Genomic DNA, 17,036 nt, shown 5'->3' on the forward strand with positions numbered 1-17,036 from the left:
CCTTTCTATTCATATATCCATCCAGATGCCTTTTAACTGTTGTAATTGTACCGGCCTCCACAACTTCCTCTGGCAGCTCATTCTCTGCACCACCCTCTGCATGAAAAGGTTGCCCCTTAGGTCCCTTCTAAATCTTCCCCTTCTTACTTTAAACCTATTCCCTCTAGTTTTGGACTCCTCCATCCTGGGGAAAAGACTTTGTCCATTTATCCTATCCATGCCCCTCATGATTTTATAAACTCTATAAGATCACCTCTCAGCCTGCGATGCTCCGGGGAAAATAGCCCCAGGCTATTCAGCCTTTCCTATAGCTCAAACCCTCCAACTCTGGCAACATCCTTATAAATCTTTTCTGAACCCTTTCAAGTTTCACAGCATCCTTCTTATAGCAGAGAGACAAGGATGGCCTGCAGTATTCCAAAAGACTTGTGCTCCAGAACTCACCACTCCCATAGCCAAGCTCTTCCAGCACAGTTACAACACTGGGATCTACCTGATAATGTGGATAATTGCCCAGGTATGTCCCATACACAAAATGTATGGCAAATCCAACATGGCCAATTACCGTCCCATTAGTCTATTCTCAATCATCAGTAAAGTGATGGAAGGTGTAGTCAACAGCGCTATCAAATAGCTCCTGCTCAGCAATAACCTGCTCCGCGAAGCCCAGTTTGGATTTCGACACTCAGCTCCTGCACCTCATTACAGCCTGGGTTCAAACATGGACAAAAGAGCTGAATTCCAGAGATGAGCTAAGAATGTCAGCCCTTGACATCAAAGCTGCAGTCAACTGAGTTTGGCGTCAAGGAGCCTGAGTAAACCTGAAATCAATGGGTATCAGAGACAAACTCTCTGCTGGTTAAGTCAACTGGCACATAGGAAGATGGTTGTGGTTGTTGAAGATCAGGTATCTCAGCTCAGGACATCTCTGCAGGAGTTCCTCAGGGTAGTGTCCTAGGCCCAAACATCTTCAGCTGTTTCATCAATGGCCTTCCCTTCATCATAAAGTCAGACGTGAGGATGTTTGCCAATGATTGCACAATGTTCAGTGCTATTTGCGACGACTCAGATACGGAAGCAGTCTGTGTTCAAATGCAACAAGATCTGGATGATTTCCAGGCTTGGGCTGCCAAGTGGCAAATAACATTCGTGCCACGCAAATAACATTTGTGCCACACAAATGCCAGGCTATGACCATCACCAATAAGAGACAATCTGACTACAGCCCTTTTGACATTCAGTGGTATTACCGTCACTGAATCCTCTACTGTCAACATCCTGGGGATTACTGTTGAAATGGAACTGGAGTCAGTAAGTTAAAACAGTGGCTACAGGAGGAGGTCTGAGACGAAGAATATTGTGATGAGTAACTCACCGACTGACTCCCCACAGCATGTCTATCATCTGCAAGGAGCAAATCAGGAGTGTGATAGAATAGTCTCCACTTGTCTGAATGGGTGCAGTTCCAGCAGCACTCAAGAAGCTTGAGTATCCCTGATAGCATTGAAGCTTAGCCTGATAAATGACGAAGAGCATTTGCACCACACAGTTGCTAGGCAATGACCAACAGTTCCAAATGAGAGTGGAACCATATTCCATTGACATTCAATGGCTTTATTTTCACTAAATTCCCCTCTATCATCATGCTGGGGGCTAATATTGATGAGAAACTGAACTGGATCTGCTTTATAAATACTGTGGCTATAAAAGCAGGGCAGAGTATAAATTTAAAACACATTTGGACAGGTACATAATTTGTAAAAGTTTAGACAGATATGGGTCAAACACAGGCAAATGGGACAAGTTTTGTTTGGGAAACTTGCTTGGCATGGAATTGTTGGACCAAAGGGTCTGTTTCTGTGCTGTATGGCTCTATGACACCATCCAGGACGAAGCAGCCTGCTTGATTGGTACCACATCATAAAGCATCCTCCACCACCACCACACCCGCCCCGCCCACCCCAAAAAAATCAATGCTCCATAGCAGCAATGTGTATTGTCTACAAGATGCACTGCGGAAATTCACCAAAGATCCTTAGAATGCATCTTCCAAACCCATGACCACTTCTCTCTAGAAGGACAAGGGCAACACCTGCAACTTCCCCTCCAAGGCACACTCCATCCTGACTTGGAAATATAACGCTGTTCCTTCACTGTCACTGGATCAAAATCCTGGAACTCCCTCCGTAAGGGCATTTTGGGTCAACCTACATCTCCTGGACTGCTCGAGAAGGCATCTCACTGCCACCTTCTCAAAGGCAGTTAGGAATGGGCAATAAATGCTGGCCAGCCAGCAACATCCATGTCCCACGAGTGAATAAAAGAAAACTATTAACAGGAAAAGATTGGTAGATAAAAATAAACTACTTTGACTAGTTGGGGATACTAGAACTAGGGAGCACAGTATGAGAATTAGTGGCAGACTCTTAAGGAGAGATGTTAAGAAGCACGTCTACTCAAAAAGGGTGGTAAATGTTTGGAACTCACTTCCACAACTGGCAGTGGATGCTTGATCAGTGTTCATTTTAAATCTGAAATAGATACATTTTTGTTGATACAGGACAAAGGTGTGTACAGCATATATATATCAGGCATGATCTCATTAAATGATGGAACAGTGTCGAGGGGCTGAATGGCCTATTCATGTTTCTCAGGTCACTGCATTGGAAACATTAACTCTGTTTTCTCTCCACAGATGCTGCCAGATCTGCTGAGTTTCTCCAACAATTTCTGTTTGTGTGTTTCGGTGTTCCAGCATCCACAATTCTTTGTTTTATCTTTGGATTCATAGTTTATTGATAATGCCGCTTGACCATTGCTTCCCCAACTGCAGATCTTTGTTTCTTTTCATGTATATAATTGACAGTGGTTTGTTTGAGGTGAAGGGCAGCAATTAAACTTGGCATGCATCACCTATTCCCAGTAGAAGTGTGTAATAGTTTCATAATGTGGTATGTACAGTTTAATGTGATTTTAAATGTCAGTATTGATGAAATCTTAGCATATTTTGCTGGGTTTATCATTTGATAAAGGCAAGTTTTACTATTATTTTTGAAGATTCTAAGCTTATTACCTGTATATCTAGCATTTAATTTTTTCTAAAATTAAACCTACGATTGAATTTCTTCTAGTGTATTTTCAGAAGCTGGCTTGAGCTCTCCACCTCCATCTAGTGGCCAAAATGTGGTAATTATCATACTGTTGATCCTATTCCATGTTTTTAGAACATCTTCAGTGTTATTGAAGTTTGTGGGAATTGCACTTAAAATGTTAAAATTGTCCTGGAACCACATGTAATGACTTAGAGCAGTGATGAGGCAACATTAAAATGTTAATAGTTAAATCAAAGAATTGTGCAGCAGTATATGTGTTTTAAATATAAAGAAATTAATGCATTTTATTGCAATCTGCCCAAAGTGTTTTCCTTTTCTGCTCTTCTTTTCACAAGTAATGCAGAATAATAGAAATTGAGATGGCAGCTCTGATTTTCCCAATATGCAATATTCAAGTAAACTGTTACACTTAATAGAATTGCAGCTGTGATACTTGTTAAACTTTCCCCAGTTGGTTCGAGTGAAGATGTCAGACATCTCAGCAAGTTTAGTTATCAGCTTCAGTTATCAGTTTCAATCCTGGGAGCCAATGAGGAAAAACCAACATAAATTGCTTTAATCCTTAAAACAATCATGAAAGTAGAGCTGTGTAGCATGGATCTTCAACTGTTTAAATCTCTCATTACTCAGAATTCATTATTCCTGATCTTTTCTTTTTGCAGATTAACAAAATAATTGTCCTTAAAATAGTTATAGATTATATCAACTGCAACTTAATGTTGTCACATGAATATTACAATCGGTGTTACAAAGAAGTGATCAATGATTGATGAACAGGTAAATGTGTTTGAATACTGTATCTGTCAGGTTTCAGATGTTGAGTGCTCAGAATTGGAGTTACAGAGGAGACGTGAGCAACTACTCGTAGAACGGACCAGAAGAGAGGCACAACTTGCTGCTCAGCAATATGAAGAGGAGAGAATCCGAACTAAACAAATTCAGAAAGAGGCCGTTCTTGACTTTGTGAGAGTAAGCAATAATATTTCAGAGATTTAAATGCAACACTGTGCTCATTTTCCAAGAATAATCCAAAATTAACCAGGTTTGTAATTTTATTGATGAAATGATCTGCAGAAACTCATTTTTGTTTTCCATCTTGTTTGTGATTATTTCACTTCAATTAAGTCCCCCATTCTTAAATTTTACTGACCTAAGTAGCTAAAGAAATGGCAGACCAGGTTCAGTGGGATGAATTGCCAAGCCATTTTAATTTCTCAAGGATAGTTAAGAAATTTGCTCTGGATTTCTACTTAAGCTGTTCTATAGGACTCAGGAAGTATATGGGTTCACTGCCTGTGTTCACTATGCCCTAATAGTCCAGCTGAAATGAAATGAATCAAAGTTATATTGTTCTTTCTGACATGATACTTTTCTTACTTCCCTGAACCCAGTCATTTCAAAGAGGGATGGGGTTATGTCAACATGTATTTCCCCCATTGTCTTTAAAAACTCTGCTCATATTTAAACCTTCTCCTGTCTTAAGGCATTTTAAATGAGTATGTTCTGAACTGTCAGTGCACTTCGCCTAGAGTTCTTTGAATGGTAATCCATCATCTTACAGGCTTAAAATAAAGTTAATAGTAAAAATGAGGTTAATAGTTTGCGCAGAATTTGTTAGTTTCCTTTCTTCCTTGATCCTTTTTCAAAAGATAGTGTTCTCGAGTCCATTGAAAATGGCTGACCTTTGCATGTTCATGTGTACAGGGGATTTTGGCATCAATTTGTACCTGTGGGCAGTACGAGAATCAGAATCTTCTCCTTGATCCGCTGTCTTTAAGTGGATGCTAATTAGAGATAGAAGTTGTTTGCTCCATCCCAGCCCAGGAATGTCTAATCTAACTGTCATTACTTGTGCCTGTGCTTTAAATCAGGCATCTAATTTTGGGATTGGTCTGGTCTCTTTGGCTCCATTACATGTTGAGTTGTCAACTGAACAATTGGGCAAGTTTCACTAACTTGTATCTGGGCTTTCCCATCAGATTAATTTGTTTGACAAGTCATATTGCTGTGAACAACTAGGAATGATAATAAATGAAGATAAGATATTTTCAACTTAATAAATCTCAAATAAAATTTTCACACATTTACTAACACAGAATGTTCATTTAAAATATGAAACATAATCCATTTTCATTATCAATGATATTTTTATGGCCAGGTTTATATTATTGTGGCTAATATTAATCTATGTAATATAATGAATGTTACCTGGATGTATTAGACTACCTTTGTCTAAATAACTTATCCAGTTGCACTTTTCACTTTTAATGGTTAAGGTATGTCAAAAATTTCAGAAACACTTCTCAAATAATTGGCACCATTTTCTCATGTATCATTTGCATTCAACATATGAATAAAAGATGGAAACATTGCTGCTTGGCAAAGTTTAAATGGGAAGTATACAATCTGACTCGGTAGATGTAGGAATAGCTACTAATTAATGGAAAATGCAATTTAGGGAGTTGCCACTTCAATATAATTTATAGGAATGGTAATTAAATTGCTAGTGCTTGTGCTTTATCTCCCTGCAGCAAAAGAGTGGTCAAAGCCCTCAGCAACAAAGTCCCTCTGACAGCGATCACAATGATGTAAGTGCTCTACAGGTTTGGCTGGATGTTAGAGAATAGAGTGACTGGGGAGGGATTTCATCTGTTGTTTGAAGGCGCAGTCATTTTAGTGTTACTTAATCTTTCATTTTAAGGGACAACGTAATCCTAAATTGTTGTTAATCAAAAGCATCACATACCAGAATGTGTGATATTTGTGTCTGAGTCAATCTTTATACTAATCACCCTGTACTTTTTTGCAGCACTTCATTTAGACTAATCAAGTAATTAGTTTGGAGATTATTGTAGTATTCATGGTTTCCTGCATCAAATTTAATATGTAGGTATTCCATAAAACTATACCACAGTCTCCATTTTGGAATATCAGGCTTCTAAATAATTTTGATTTTCCATCTTGCCATTAAGGGAGCTATATGTTGTTGTTGTTGCTACTTCACTTTCTGGAGTAAACGATAATTTTTAAATGTGTTTTAGAAATATCTTGTGTCAACGTTTTTTGTTGACGATAAGATTGAGAAGAATTGTATCATTCACAATTTTATTTAAATAGTCTAATGTTGACGGAGGATGTGCCAATGTGTAGTATTCATTGAATGGTTTAAACAGAGAAGGAGGCCATTTGGAGATAGCAAGAACTGCAGATGCTGGAGTCACACAATACAGTGTGGAGCTGAAGGAACACAACAGGCTAGGCAGCATCAGAGAAGCAGGAAAGTTGACGTTTAGAGTCGGGACCTTTCTTCAGAAATGGCCATTTGGTCTGTCTTTTTTGTGTTGGCTCTCATGCCACTTCCCCTTTGCCCAGTAATATTTTCCTTTATGGATAATATTCCAAAGAAATTTGAATGCCTCAGTTGATCCTGTATCCACCACACTCTTCAGGCAATACATTCTAGATTCTAAACACTTCGCAGAAAAGCTTTCGGATGTCTCCATTGCTTATCTTCCTCATTACCTTAAATCTGTGCCCTGTGGTTCCTGATCATTATATCAATGGGAACAGTTCTTCCTAATGTCCTCTGGCCAGACCCCTTATGATTTTGAGTCTGTTGATCAAATCTCATCGCAACCTTTTTGCCATGGAGAACAGTCCAAGCTTCTCCAGTATTTCTGTCTAACTGGAGTTCTTCATCCCAGGGACCATTCGTATCAATCTGTTTTCCAGCTTTTTCCTCTCCCATTTTACGATTACATGCTTGAGCTGTACAATTCCATTAAAATCAAAATTGTAAGGGTAAATTGTAGTTCCTCTGTATTGTTCCATTGGCCAAATGTTTCCATTTGATGGCCAAACAGTTTGAGTCTGGTATATTTTTAAGTTGAAAGATACAAATATTAATGCTGTTAAGTAATTTTTTCAAAACAATTCACCATGATAATTAGAACTTCTTTGTCGTCATCTTTTTCCAGCTTCCTTCTGCAGTTTAGTTGGGTTAGCTATGGTAAATGTGGGGTTACAGAGCTAGGATGGAATACTCTTTGGAGGGTCAGTGCAGACCCAATCGGCCAAATAGCCTCTATACGTATTGTAGGGATTCTGCGATTCCATTTTACAAGATATTGTCACAGTACTGGTTGATCACCCTAACCCTGTTGGTCACCTATTCATAGAATCATCATAGAATCCCTGCAGTGTGGAAGCAGGCCATTTGAACTAACAAGTCCACACCGACTCTCCAAGGAGCATCCCACCCAGACCCATCCCCTGACCCTATCCCTGTAACCCTGCATTTCCCTTGGCTAATCCACCTAACCTACACATCCCTGAACACTGTGGGCAATTTAGCATGGCCAATCTACCTAACCTGTACATCTTTGGACTGAGAGAGGAATCTGGAGCACCCAGATGAAACTTCCTTAGACACGGAGAGAACGTGCAAACTCCACACAGACAGTCACCTGAGGCTAGGGTTGAACCTGGGTGCCTGGCACTGTGAGGCAGCAGTGCTAACCACTCATCAGCTAATCCCTCTGTGTTTCAGTCTCTTATGGCAACATCATTGCATGTGGTCTTAGGCTCTTCACCACTTTCTCTCTGACAGACTCATTTGCATCACTCATCTCAACATGTATTTTCTCTTTGCAACAGATGGTCATGCTGTTTCATTCTCTTTTTAACTACTTGCTTTGATGCTTGCGCACACTCACTGACCTTGCTATAAGTATATTCTTTCTCCACTCCACATTTTATCTCCCGGCTATCCAGTTGTTTTTCCTTTGTTTGCGATTTCGCAGTATATAGTGAGGCTGGTCTATAAACTTTCTTGTAGATTCTTCCTTTCACTTTGAGTGGTGGACTTTTTTTCTCACCATATACTACTTGTTTCAATTACTCCAACCCACTGTACTTTAAAACTCAACCATGGATAATCATCATTACTAAATCTTCAAAAATCCTGAAAACAGTATGTCCCAGATTTCCTAATTCTTTTGTGTGTTTACTCAACATATACCATTTAACTAAATGTGTGGTTTATCTAGATCTTGAAAATGGTTACAAGAACTGACAAGTATAAGTTAGAGTTTTTGTCTAAATTACAGTGAACCAAATCTTGTGATTTACGTATTTATGAAAATGTATAGCAAGATGTGTAGTCTAATTTCTTGCATTTGATTGAGTTCTTGCATAATTCATTACGTATTGATTGTTTGCCTCCGTACAGAATTTGTGTTATTTTTGGTTTGGTGTATCTGTTCTGATGATTAGTTTGCTTATATTGGGAATGGTTGTTGTATTTTTATTCATCTCTTTCCCTATTCCCCTCCCTCAGCTCCCCAAATATTTCCCTATCAGACGATCCCAGCATACAGATGATAGCGCCTTATTAGTGGTAAGAGTATGACTGCATGAATTGGCCTATATTGTAGAAGATTAGATCATAGAAATGGCATGACGTCTAATCTATCAATTTACCAATCATTAGCTTAAGCTTTACTGAATAGCACAACCCACATAAAAATGGACTGATTCCTTGTACTCTATCGCTGGAGAAGATCCAATGACACTTATTGAAACAAAACAATTCTGCAACTGGAGTCTTTCCTAAATGACTTCCCGTGACAATAACTTAAAGGTTGCAACAAAGAAAAGAAAAACTGAATAATCTTGCATCTGGACCTTGTATAAAAATAGTTAGTGACCAATGCAGTGAACGTTCAGCATTCTTGAATGGAAGAGACATAATGGTGCTGTTCTTCAACTATAACTACTTGTTAAACACTGAACATTCGAGAAGGCATAGAGCACGATAAATGGGAAGTTGAGTTGTGATCCACCTTGATTTTCACTACTTGAACTGAATATTGAATCTAACCCAAGTTAATGAGATGAACATTATCTCACCCACTGCTTATTATGTCTCTACTTGAAATAAAACTTGTCAACTTCATTCAACTTCATGAAAAAAGAACAAACACATACGAAAAAGCAAAGAGTAGTGGGAAACTAGTAGACTGGGAAATCTCTAAAGGCCAACAGAAAGCCACAAAAAAAGTTATAAAGAAAAGTAAGATAGATTATGAGAGTAAACTAGCTCAGAATATAAAACAGGCAGCAAAAGTTTCTATAAATAGGTAAATCGTAAAAGAGTGGCGAAGGTAAACATTGGTCCTTTAGAGGAAGAGAAGGCCAATTTAATAACTGGGAATGAGGAAATAGCCGAGACATTAAACAGTTATTTCGTGTTGGTCTTCACAGTGGAAGACACAAATAATAGGCCGAAAACTAATGGCAAGAAGGTTATCGCAGGTGAGGACCTAGAAACTATCATTATCACTAAGGAGGCAGTGCTGGGCAAGCTAATAGGGCTAAAGGTAGACAAGTTTCCTGGCCCTGATGAAATGCATCCCAGGGTACGAAAAAAGGTGATGGGGGAAATAGCAAATGCACTAGTAATTATTTACCAAAATTCGCTGTACTCTGGGGTGGTTCCCGCAGATTGGAAAAGAGCCAATGTGACGCCACTGTTTAAAAAAGGAAGTAGACAAAAAACAGGTAACTATAGGCCAGTTAGCTTAACTTCAGTAGTGGGGAAAATGCTTAAATCTATCATTAAGGAAGAAATAGCAAGACATCTGGATATAAATTGTCCCATTGGGAACACCCAGCATGGGTTCATGAAGGGTAGGTCATGTTTAACTAATTTGGTGGAATTCTTTGAGGACATTACTTGCATGGTGGACAATGGGGAACCTGTGGATGTGGTGTATCTGGATTTCCGGAAGACATTTGACAAGGTGCCACACCAAAGGCTGCTACATAAGATAAAGTTGCACGGTATTACAGGTAATGTATTGGCATGGATAGAGGATTGGTTGACCAGTAGAAAGCAAAGAGTAGGGGTAAATGGGTATTTTTCTGGTTGGCGGTCAGTGGCTAGTGGTGTGCCTCAGGGATCAGTGCTGGGATCTCAATTGTTTACAATTTACATAGATGATTTGGAATTGGGGACTAAGTGTGGTGTGTCAAAATTTGCAGATGACACTAAGGTGAGTGGTAGAGCAAAGTGTGCAGAAGACACTGAAAGTCTGCAGAGGGATATAGATAGTCTAAGTGAGTGGGCAAAAGTCTGGCAGATGGAGTACAGTGCTGATAAGTGTGAGGTCATTCATTTTGGTAGGAATAACAGCAAAATGGACTATGTTTTAAATGGTAAAAAATTGCAGCACGCTGCTGTGCAGAGGGACTTGGGTGTCCTTGTGCATGAATAGCTGAAGATGGGATTGCAGGTGCAGCAGGTGATTAAAAAGGCAAATGGAATTTTGTCTGCCATTGCTCAAGGGATGGAGTTTAAAAGCGGGGAGGCTATGCTGCAATTGTATAGGGTCCTGGTGAGGCCACACCTGGAGTACTGTGTGCAGTTTTGGTCTCCTTACTTGAGAAGAGATATACTAGCACTGGAGGGGGTGCAGAGGAGATTCACTCAATTGATTCCAGAGTTGAGAGGGTTGGATCATGAGGACAGACTGAGTAGACTGGGATTATACTCATTGGAATTCAGAAGAATGAGGGGAGATCTTATAGAAACATATAAGATTATGAAGGGAATAGATAAAGTGGAGGCAGGGAGGTTGTTTCCGCTAGCAGGTGAAACTAGGACTAGAGGGCATCGCCTCCAAATAAAGGGAAGCAGATGTAGGACTGAGGTCAGGAGGAACTTCTTCACCCAAAGGCTTGTGAGTCTGTGGAATTCCCTGCCCAGTGAAGTGGTTGAAGCTACCTCACTGAATGTTTTTAAGGCAAGGCAAGATAAATTTTTGAACAGTAAAGGAATTGAGGGTTATGGTGAGTGGGCGGTTAAGTGGAGCTGAGTCTCAAAAAGATCAGCCATGATCTTATTAAATGGCGGAACAGGCTCGAGGGGCCAGATGGCCTACTCCTGCTCCTGCTCCTGCTCCTAGTTCTTATGTTCATTCACTTTATAATGGGTGTAGGTCCATAGAAAGAAAAGTCCACAGATTGGCAGCCTTCACTGGCAAATAACTGAAGTACGAAGTGGAATAATTTGTACTAGTTGTGTAGCGTAACATAGGTAGAAAAGCCAGATACTTAATTTACATCTAATATACCAGCTTATTTGGAAACACTTAATGCTGATGCTGGATAATAGTTGTTTCCTTACGAATTTCTACAATTTCTCATGTTGAATTTTTTTTTGAGAATTGCCACTAAAGAAGTGTCATAACATATTAAAAATGGAATTACATCAGTGACTTCAGGTTCACTGTTTTAACCTACACTTCCTTCAGCAAAATAGTTGAATGATTGTATTATTTTGTTTATCTTTCACTTAGATGTGGTAAAGTGATGTGCTAAAGGCCTAATTTGAACCCTTCCTTAACCATTTTTGCACAGCAGTTATTTACAAATTTTCACTTTGGCTCAGTCGAGGCTTTGTGGTTTAGAACCCAAATCAAACCTTTTGTGCCGAATATCTTGGACTGTTTGGTGAACAGAGTACTTGAATATATCAAATGAAACCATTTTACTAGTTCAGCTGGGGAAAATATTTAGTTGAACATTTGATTTGCCAGTACCACGCTGTATATAATGTATTCAGGAGTGCAAAATAAAAAGGAGTGCACATATTGTTATGCTGGCATTGCACTAATGACCTCTATTACTGGTGCATAGAATTAAATGGCAAGAAGAAAAGACGTGGGCCCTGCTCTAGTCTACATACTATCCACCCGTAACAGACTTCAACCTTGCCAGTTAGGGTCCTGACAAATCATGCCAGCATCAAAGAGAAAGGGTGACCTTATAGAGGTTTATAAAATCATGAGGGGCCTGGATAGGATAAATAGACACGGTCTTTTCCCCAGAGTGAGGGAGTCCGAAACTTGAGGGTTTAAGGTGAGAGGGGAAAGATTTAAAAGAGGCCTAAGGGACAATTTTTACACGCAGAGGGAAGTGCATGTAAGGAATGAACTGCCAGAGGAAGTGGTGGAGGCTGGTACAATTACAACATTTAAAAGGCATCTGGGTGGGTGTATGAATAGGAAGGATTTAGAAGGATATCGGTCACGTGCTGGCAAATGGGACTAGATTAATTTAGGATATCTGGTCGGCATGGACGAGTTGCACCAAAGGGCCTGTTTCCATGATGTACACCTCTATGACACTTTGACTCTAATTCCCAAAATGTAATTCAGCAAGATATTTATTCAATTCCAAATTTCGTTTATCCGTCTATCCTGCACAGACAAGTTCTTTTTCCCATTAGCATAGTAATCCTCATAATGACATGATAGAACCATGAAAACCATTCCAGTAATTTCCAAGAGGTAGTAAGAACTGCCAGTGCTGGAGTCAGAGATAACGCAGTGGGGAGCTGGAGGAGCACAGCAGGCCAGGCAGCATCAGAAGCTGGAAAGTTGACGTTTTAGGGTCGGGACCCTTCTTTAGTCCAGATATTTACACAGTGTAGGATCTCGTACATTTGCTTGGTACTTTTCACTGGTTTGTGGAAATGGGGAAGATTTCTTCTGTTCTCACTTGTTTGTAAACGAAGTGGTGATTTAACCAACTTGATTGAAAGGTGATTTATGGCGGGATCTTGAAAAGGAAAATGATTAAAACTTTCTGGTGTAAGTCTTCTTAAGATAATCAAGCTATGTCTTTATGCAAGTGCTTAAATGAACACAAAGCTGAAAAGAAGGTAGAACATACAAACTTTGCAAACTCAAAAACTTTCCAAGTGACTATTATTCAACTTGAAATTGGAATCTGCAGTGGTTTGTGCTATTCACGTTAGTTTTGCCTGATAGTGATTTATTCATGGTTAGTTGATTTGACTTGAATCTATAGTTAATGACATTGACAAACTTGCCTGGACCATGAGACATGGGATTTTTTTTTGTGTTGCATGTACTCCACACCTGCTGAATATTCTACCTACAGTAATAACTGATGGATGACTCATTGCTGCAGTGGAGCATACAGAATGCATGTTCACACCCCTGCAAAATAGATGTACATAATGTTGTTATAATATATACATTTCAAAGTTTTTAGATTGCCCATGCATCAGAATATTTTGTTGTCAAGTTATTTTAAATAACAATTGTACAAAGAAGTGAATTGTAATCTGCTGGTTCCTCCTGCAAAGCCACTGCTCTAAAGCATTTCCATTTATATGTCTGATTGATTATTCATAATTTTTAAACTGGATTTTTGATATCTACTTTAAACCTTCAAATTATTTCTAATTTTTAACAAAGTCATAACAAGTTTGTAAGTTTTATTGATTTGATCTAAATTAATTTTCATTTTATTAAACATTACACATTTTCTAATTAAAGTATTCTATTAATTGTTTTTGACTTTAGTTCTTATTTCAAAAAGAATATTTGTTTTTGTTTGAAGGTGTAACAGCTTTAATTCTTAGTTGGCTTATTACTTTCACTGAGATACCTTACGTTTATTTGCATTCTTTTGTTTTGCTATCTGTTTAAATGTGACAGTATTTTCAGCAACCAAAGTTAAAGCTAATTTTTTGTTTGTCACTAAACCCCCAAAGGCAGAAACTGAGACACCACAGCACAACGTAATGCAGTTACATCTGCCCTCAATTCAGTAATGCCATTGTCCATCATGAACTTAAACTCTTCCCTCACTTGAGCTGCTTTCTTTGGATTGAGTCTATAAGGATGTGTTTTATAGGTAATACATCCCCTGCATTAACATCTTAAGCAATCAAAGGTATTTTGCTTGGCCTATTATCACAAATCAATTTATGAGTTTGTAATAGCCTTTGTGACTGACTTTTATAGCTATCTGGAAGATATAGTATGCTGTCAAATTTTCTAAACAGCTCTGTATTACCCAATCTGATTGCTGGAGTGCCAACTTTCAAATCTTCCAATTTCTGATTGCTCCTCTAATTGTTCTGATATTTTTGTTTTACTCATTTTGTTTTACTGCCATAAAAGCACTTTTCTCCTGACTATCCTCCATATTGTAATACCTCTTAAACATCTCTTCAATACATTAGCTGATTTTTTTCCTTCTGTCTGTGGTACCTGTATACTTTACACCATTCAGTTTCTTCTTGATTTGAAAGGTCCAGGGAACATTGCTGCTGATGGTTCCTGAGAGATAGGTAACAGCACGAACATCCTGTCTCCATCTCCAGTCTAAAAATGTAAAAGACTGTAGTTTTCATTAACAGTTGAGCACTGCTAAGATGTTTTTGCCCAATTCACATGCTTTGGGTTACTTTCTTTAAGAAACTCAAAATAGAATGGAAGGTCAGTCCTTGTGGTTTGATACTCAATTTTCTTTTTAATCTATTTAAATGGTCCTCTCTCTTCATATCCGTTTATCATTGCAAAAAGGACTGAATCCTGTGGTCGAGCTCCAAGTATCCGTGTTGGCAAAGTGTAACAAGGGAATTCCTCTATTCCAATCATTAGGACATTCTTGACAATCATTGTCTTCTATGTTTGATACCATCTTTCCAGTATGCCTTGAGATGGTAGTTGATGGCGGGGGTAAGACGTAAATTATTTTATCTCAAACTAATCATCATTTCTTTGAATACTTGTGACATACAATTAAATGAAGGTTCAAGTTTTATTTTGTTGAGTAATTCATATCTTGTTGAAAAAAAATTGAAACATGTAACCACTATCATTTTCGCTACACTTTTTTTCCTTGATTTACTCATCCAGGAAATCTTGTTGAAACATCCATAATTGCTAAAAGATGGTTTTACATTTCTAGTTTTAGGTAGAGTTTCTATCCAATCCATTCAGACCCTCCTGACTAGTTCTTTGAAAACGGAATCGGGATTAATGGTGCAGGTTTAATTGACAGTGGGATCTTCCCTGCTACTTGGCATGTCTTGCAAACTTGACTATGGGCCAGTAGAATTTTCTAATATTTTGACCCCTCTTTTTTTCTACCCCTGATGCCTAAGTGACTTGCCAGTGGAATTTTATGAGCTACTTGTAAAATTTCAGCACGCTTGACAATGATGTACCACTGCCTGCTGATGTTTGAGATAGCCTCAATTATCTCAATAGTACTGTCTTTCAAGTAATAAAATTTAGGTGTTGAGAATGATTCGATTTCTGAACTAGTTGTTTGGTATAACTTGTTTGATTCAGGATCCGTTTGCTGCATTTCTATTAAAAAAAAGTATGCTTAAAATACAAATCTTATTCTTCCTTTATATTTAAAATTTTTTAAACTGTACTGGATAACTGAATTTCAGAGTCATCTTCCTATTTCGTAGACTCCTGTTCTTCCTGTCTAATTTTAAATGCCAGATATCTAAATACAACACTGTTAGGAAACAAGCAAATATGTTCCTCCTGTTACTTCTCATGGTTGTTTCACCACTGTTGGTGAGGCCAGTAGTTTTGAAACAGTCAAGTCATTTCCTGAGGTAAAATCAGTTCCTTTGAAATGGATGTGTTTCACTGCTCTAATTAAAACTTCTGATTTTACTCAGTCACTCATTAATCCAACTGTGTATATTGGGTTTGGTTTGTAACTTCTGTGTATACCTCCAACCAATATTTTCACCTTCATGAACACCTCTGGAAGACACATCGTTTCGTCAGCAGGTATCAATGACTGACTTGCTCCAGTGCCTCTCAACATCATTGTTGGTTTACTTCTTTGATTTGATGCATGAGAAAATACCTCTTGTTTTGAATTTTTTGAAAAAGAAATCAGCATCTACACTGGATTGATTGCTTTTGTTGATACTCTTAAGAATTTTCATGACAGTCGTCCTTTCCTTTTTAGTAAATTCTGAGAGAGTATATTCCCTTTGTGTTACTGCTACAGTTTTAATACATTTCCGGATACCCTCTTCTGAGGACCCTTTAACATTCTTCCTCCTGAACTCTGTCTCATATTTAACTTCCACCACTTGACTTTGGTATGTCCAGTCTTAATACAATGGAAGCAGATTATTTTCTTTACATCACTTTTTGATCCTAACCTTTCTCCTTTATTACATTAGCATCCTGTGTTTGTATCCAAAATGTAGTACCCCTACCATCTGCAGATTTTCTGTTCTTGCAATTTCTTTGTAGCTTCCCAACTGATCATCTCCCCATCTATGTGAAATATCGTATGTATCTGCCAGAACTGCTGCTTCTGTGATTTTTGATTCTTGACACTTTTTTTGGTTTGCAGGAATGCTAGTTCTGAATTATTCCATCATCATAATTTCCGTTACTCTCTCAAACAAAACCATGGATCCCACAGCACTTATTTTACTCTAACAAATTGTACATATGTCTGAGTAGGTTTCTTTCATGTTCTAAATTTTAATTGATTGCCATAAGGGACAAGCTCATAAATATTGAGTATTGCTTTTAATTTTTTTTTAAATTCATTGTGGATGCCAGTGGCTGGGTCAGCATTTATTGCCATCCCTGGTTTTCCTTGAGAAGGTGTGGTCAGCCACCTTCTTGAATCACTGTATTTTGTGTAGCTGCACCATTGCCATTGGAGAGGAGTTTCCAGGATTTTAGTCAAGAGACACTGAAGGATTGGTAATATATTTCCAAGCCAGGACAGAGAGTAGTTTGGAGGTGAATTTGCAGGTGGTAGTGTCCCCACATCCGCTGGCCTAGTCCTTATAGATGATAGCAGTCATGGACAGTGCTGTCTTAAGAAGCCTTGGTGAATTGCTGCAGCCCATCTTGTAGATGTTAGACACTTGTGCTACAGATCGTGATTGTACAAGGACTGAATATTTGTGGATGTGACGCCAATGAAAAAGGCTGCTTTTGTCTAGATGGTGTCAAGATTCTTGACTGTTGTTGCAACTGCACTCATTCAGGCAAATGGGGAGTATTCCATCACACTCTTAACTGGTGCCTTGTAGGTGGT

The 17,036-nt window shown here is 38.5% G+C and overlaps 1 protein-coding gene across 2 annotated transcripts in view; it reads left to right on the forward strand.

Annotated features, from left to right (window-relative positions):
* Positions 1 to 17,036, forward strand: part of LOC109938889 (DISP complex protein LRCH3-like) — a 145,296-nt gene that overhangs the window by 112,430 nt on the left and 15,830 nt on the right. The window contains exons 11-15 of one of the 2 annotated variants that reach the window (XM_048604800.1): positions 3,132 to 3,186; positions 3,921 to 4,082; positions 5,645 to 5,701; positions 8,452 to 8,511; positions 13,083 to 13,311. In XM_048604800.1, the coding sequence (XP_048460757.1) occupies positions 3,132 to 3,186; positions 3,921 to 4,082; positions 5,645 to 5,701; positions 8,452 to 8,511; positions 13,083 to 13,085 (337 nt within the window). In that variant the 3' untranslated portion in view covers positions 13,086 to 13,311. Of the gene's footprint in view, positions 1 to 3,131; positions 3,187 to 3,920; positions 4,083 to 5,644; positions 5,702 to 8,451; positions 8,512 to 13,082; positions 13,312 to 17,036 lie in introns of those variants that run through there. The other variant, XM_048604799.1, reaches the window with a different exon arrangement.

Source organism: Rhincodon typus, chromosome 13, assembly GCF_021869965.1.
Source record: "Rhincodon typus isolate 14 chromosome 13, sRhiTyp1.1, whole genome shotgun sequence".
NCBI lineage: Eukaryota > Metazoa > Chordata > Chondrichthyes > Orectolobiformes > Rhincodontidae > Rhincodon > Rhincodon typus.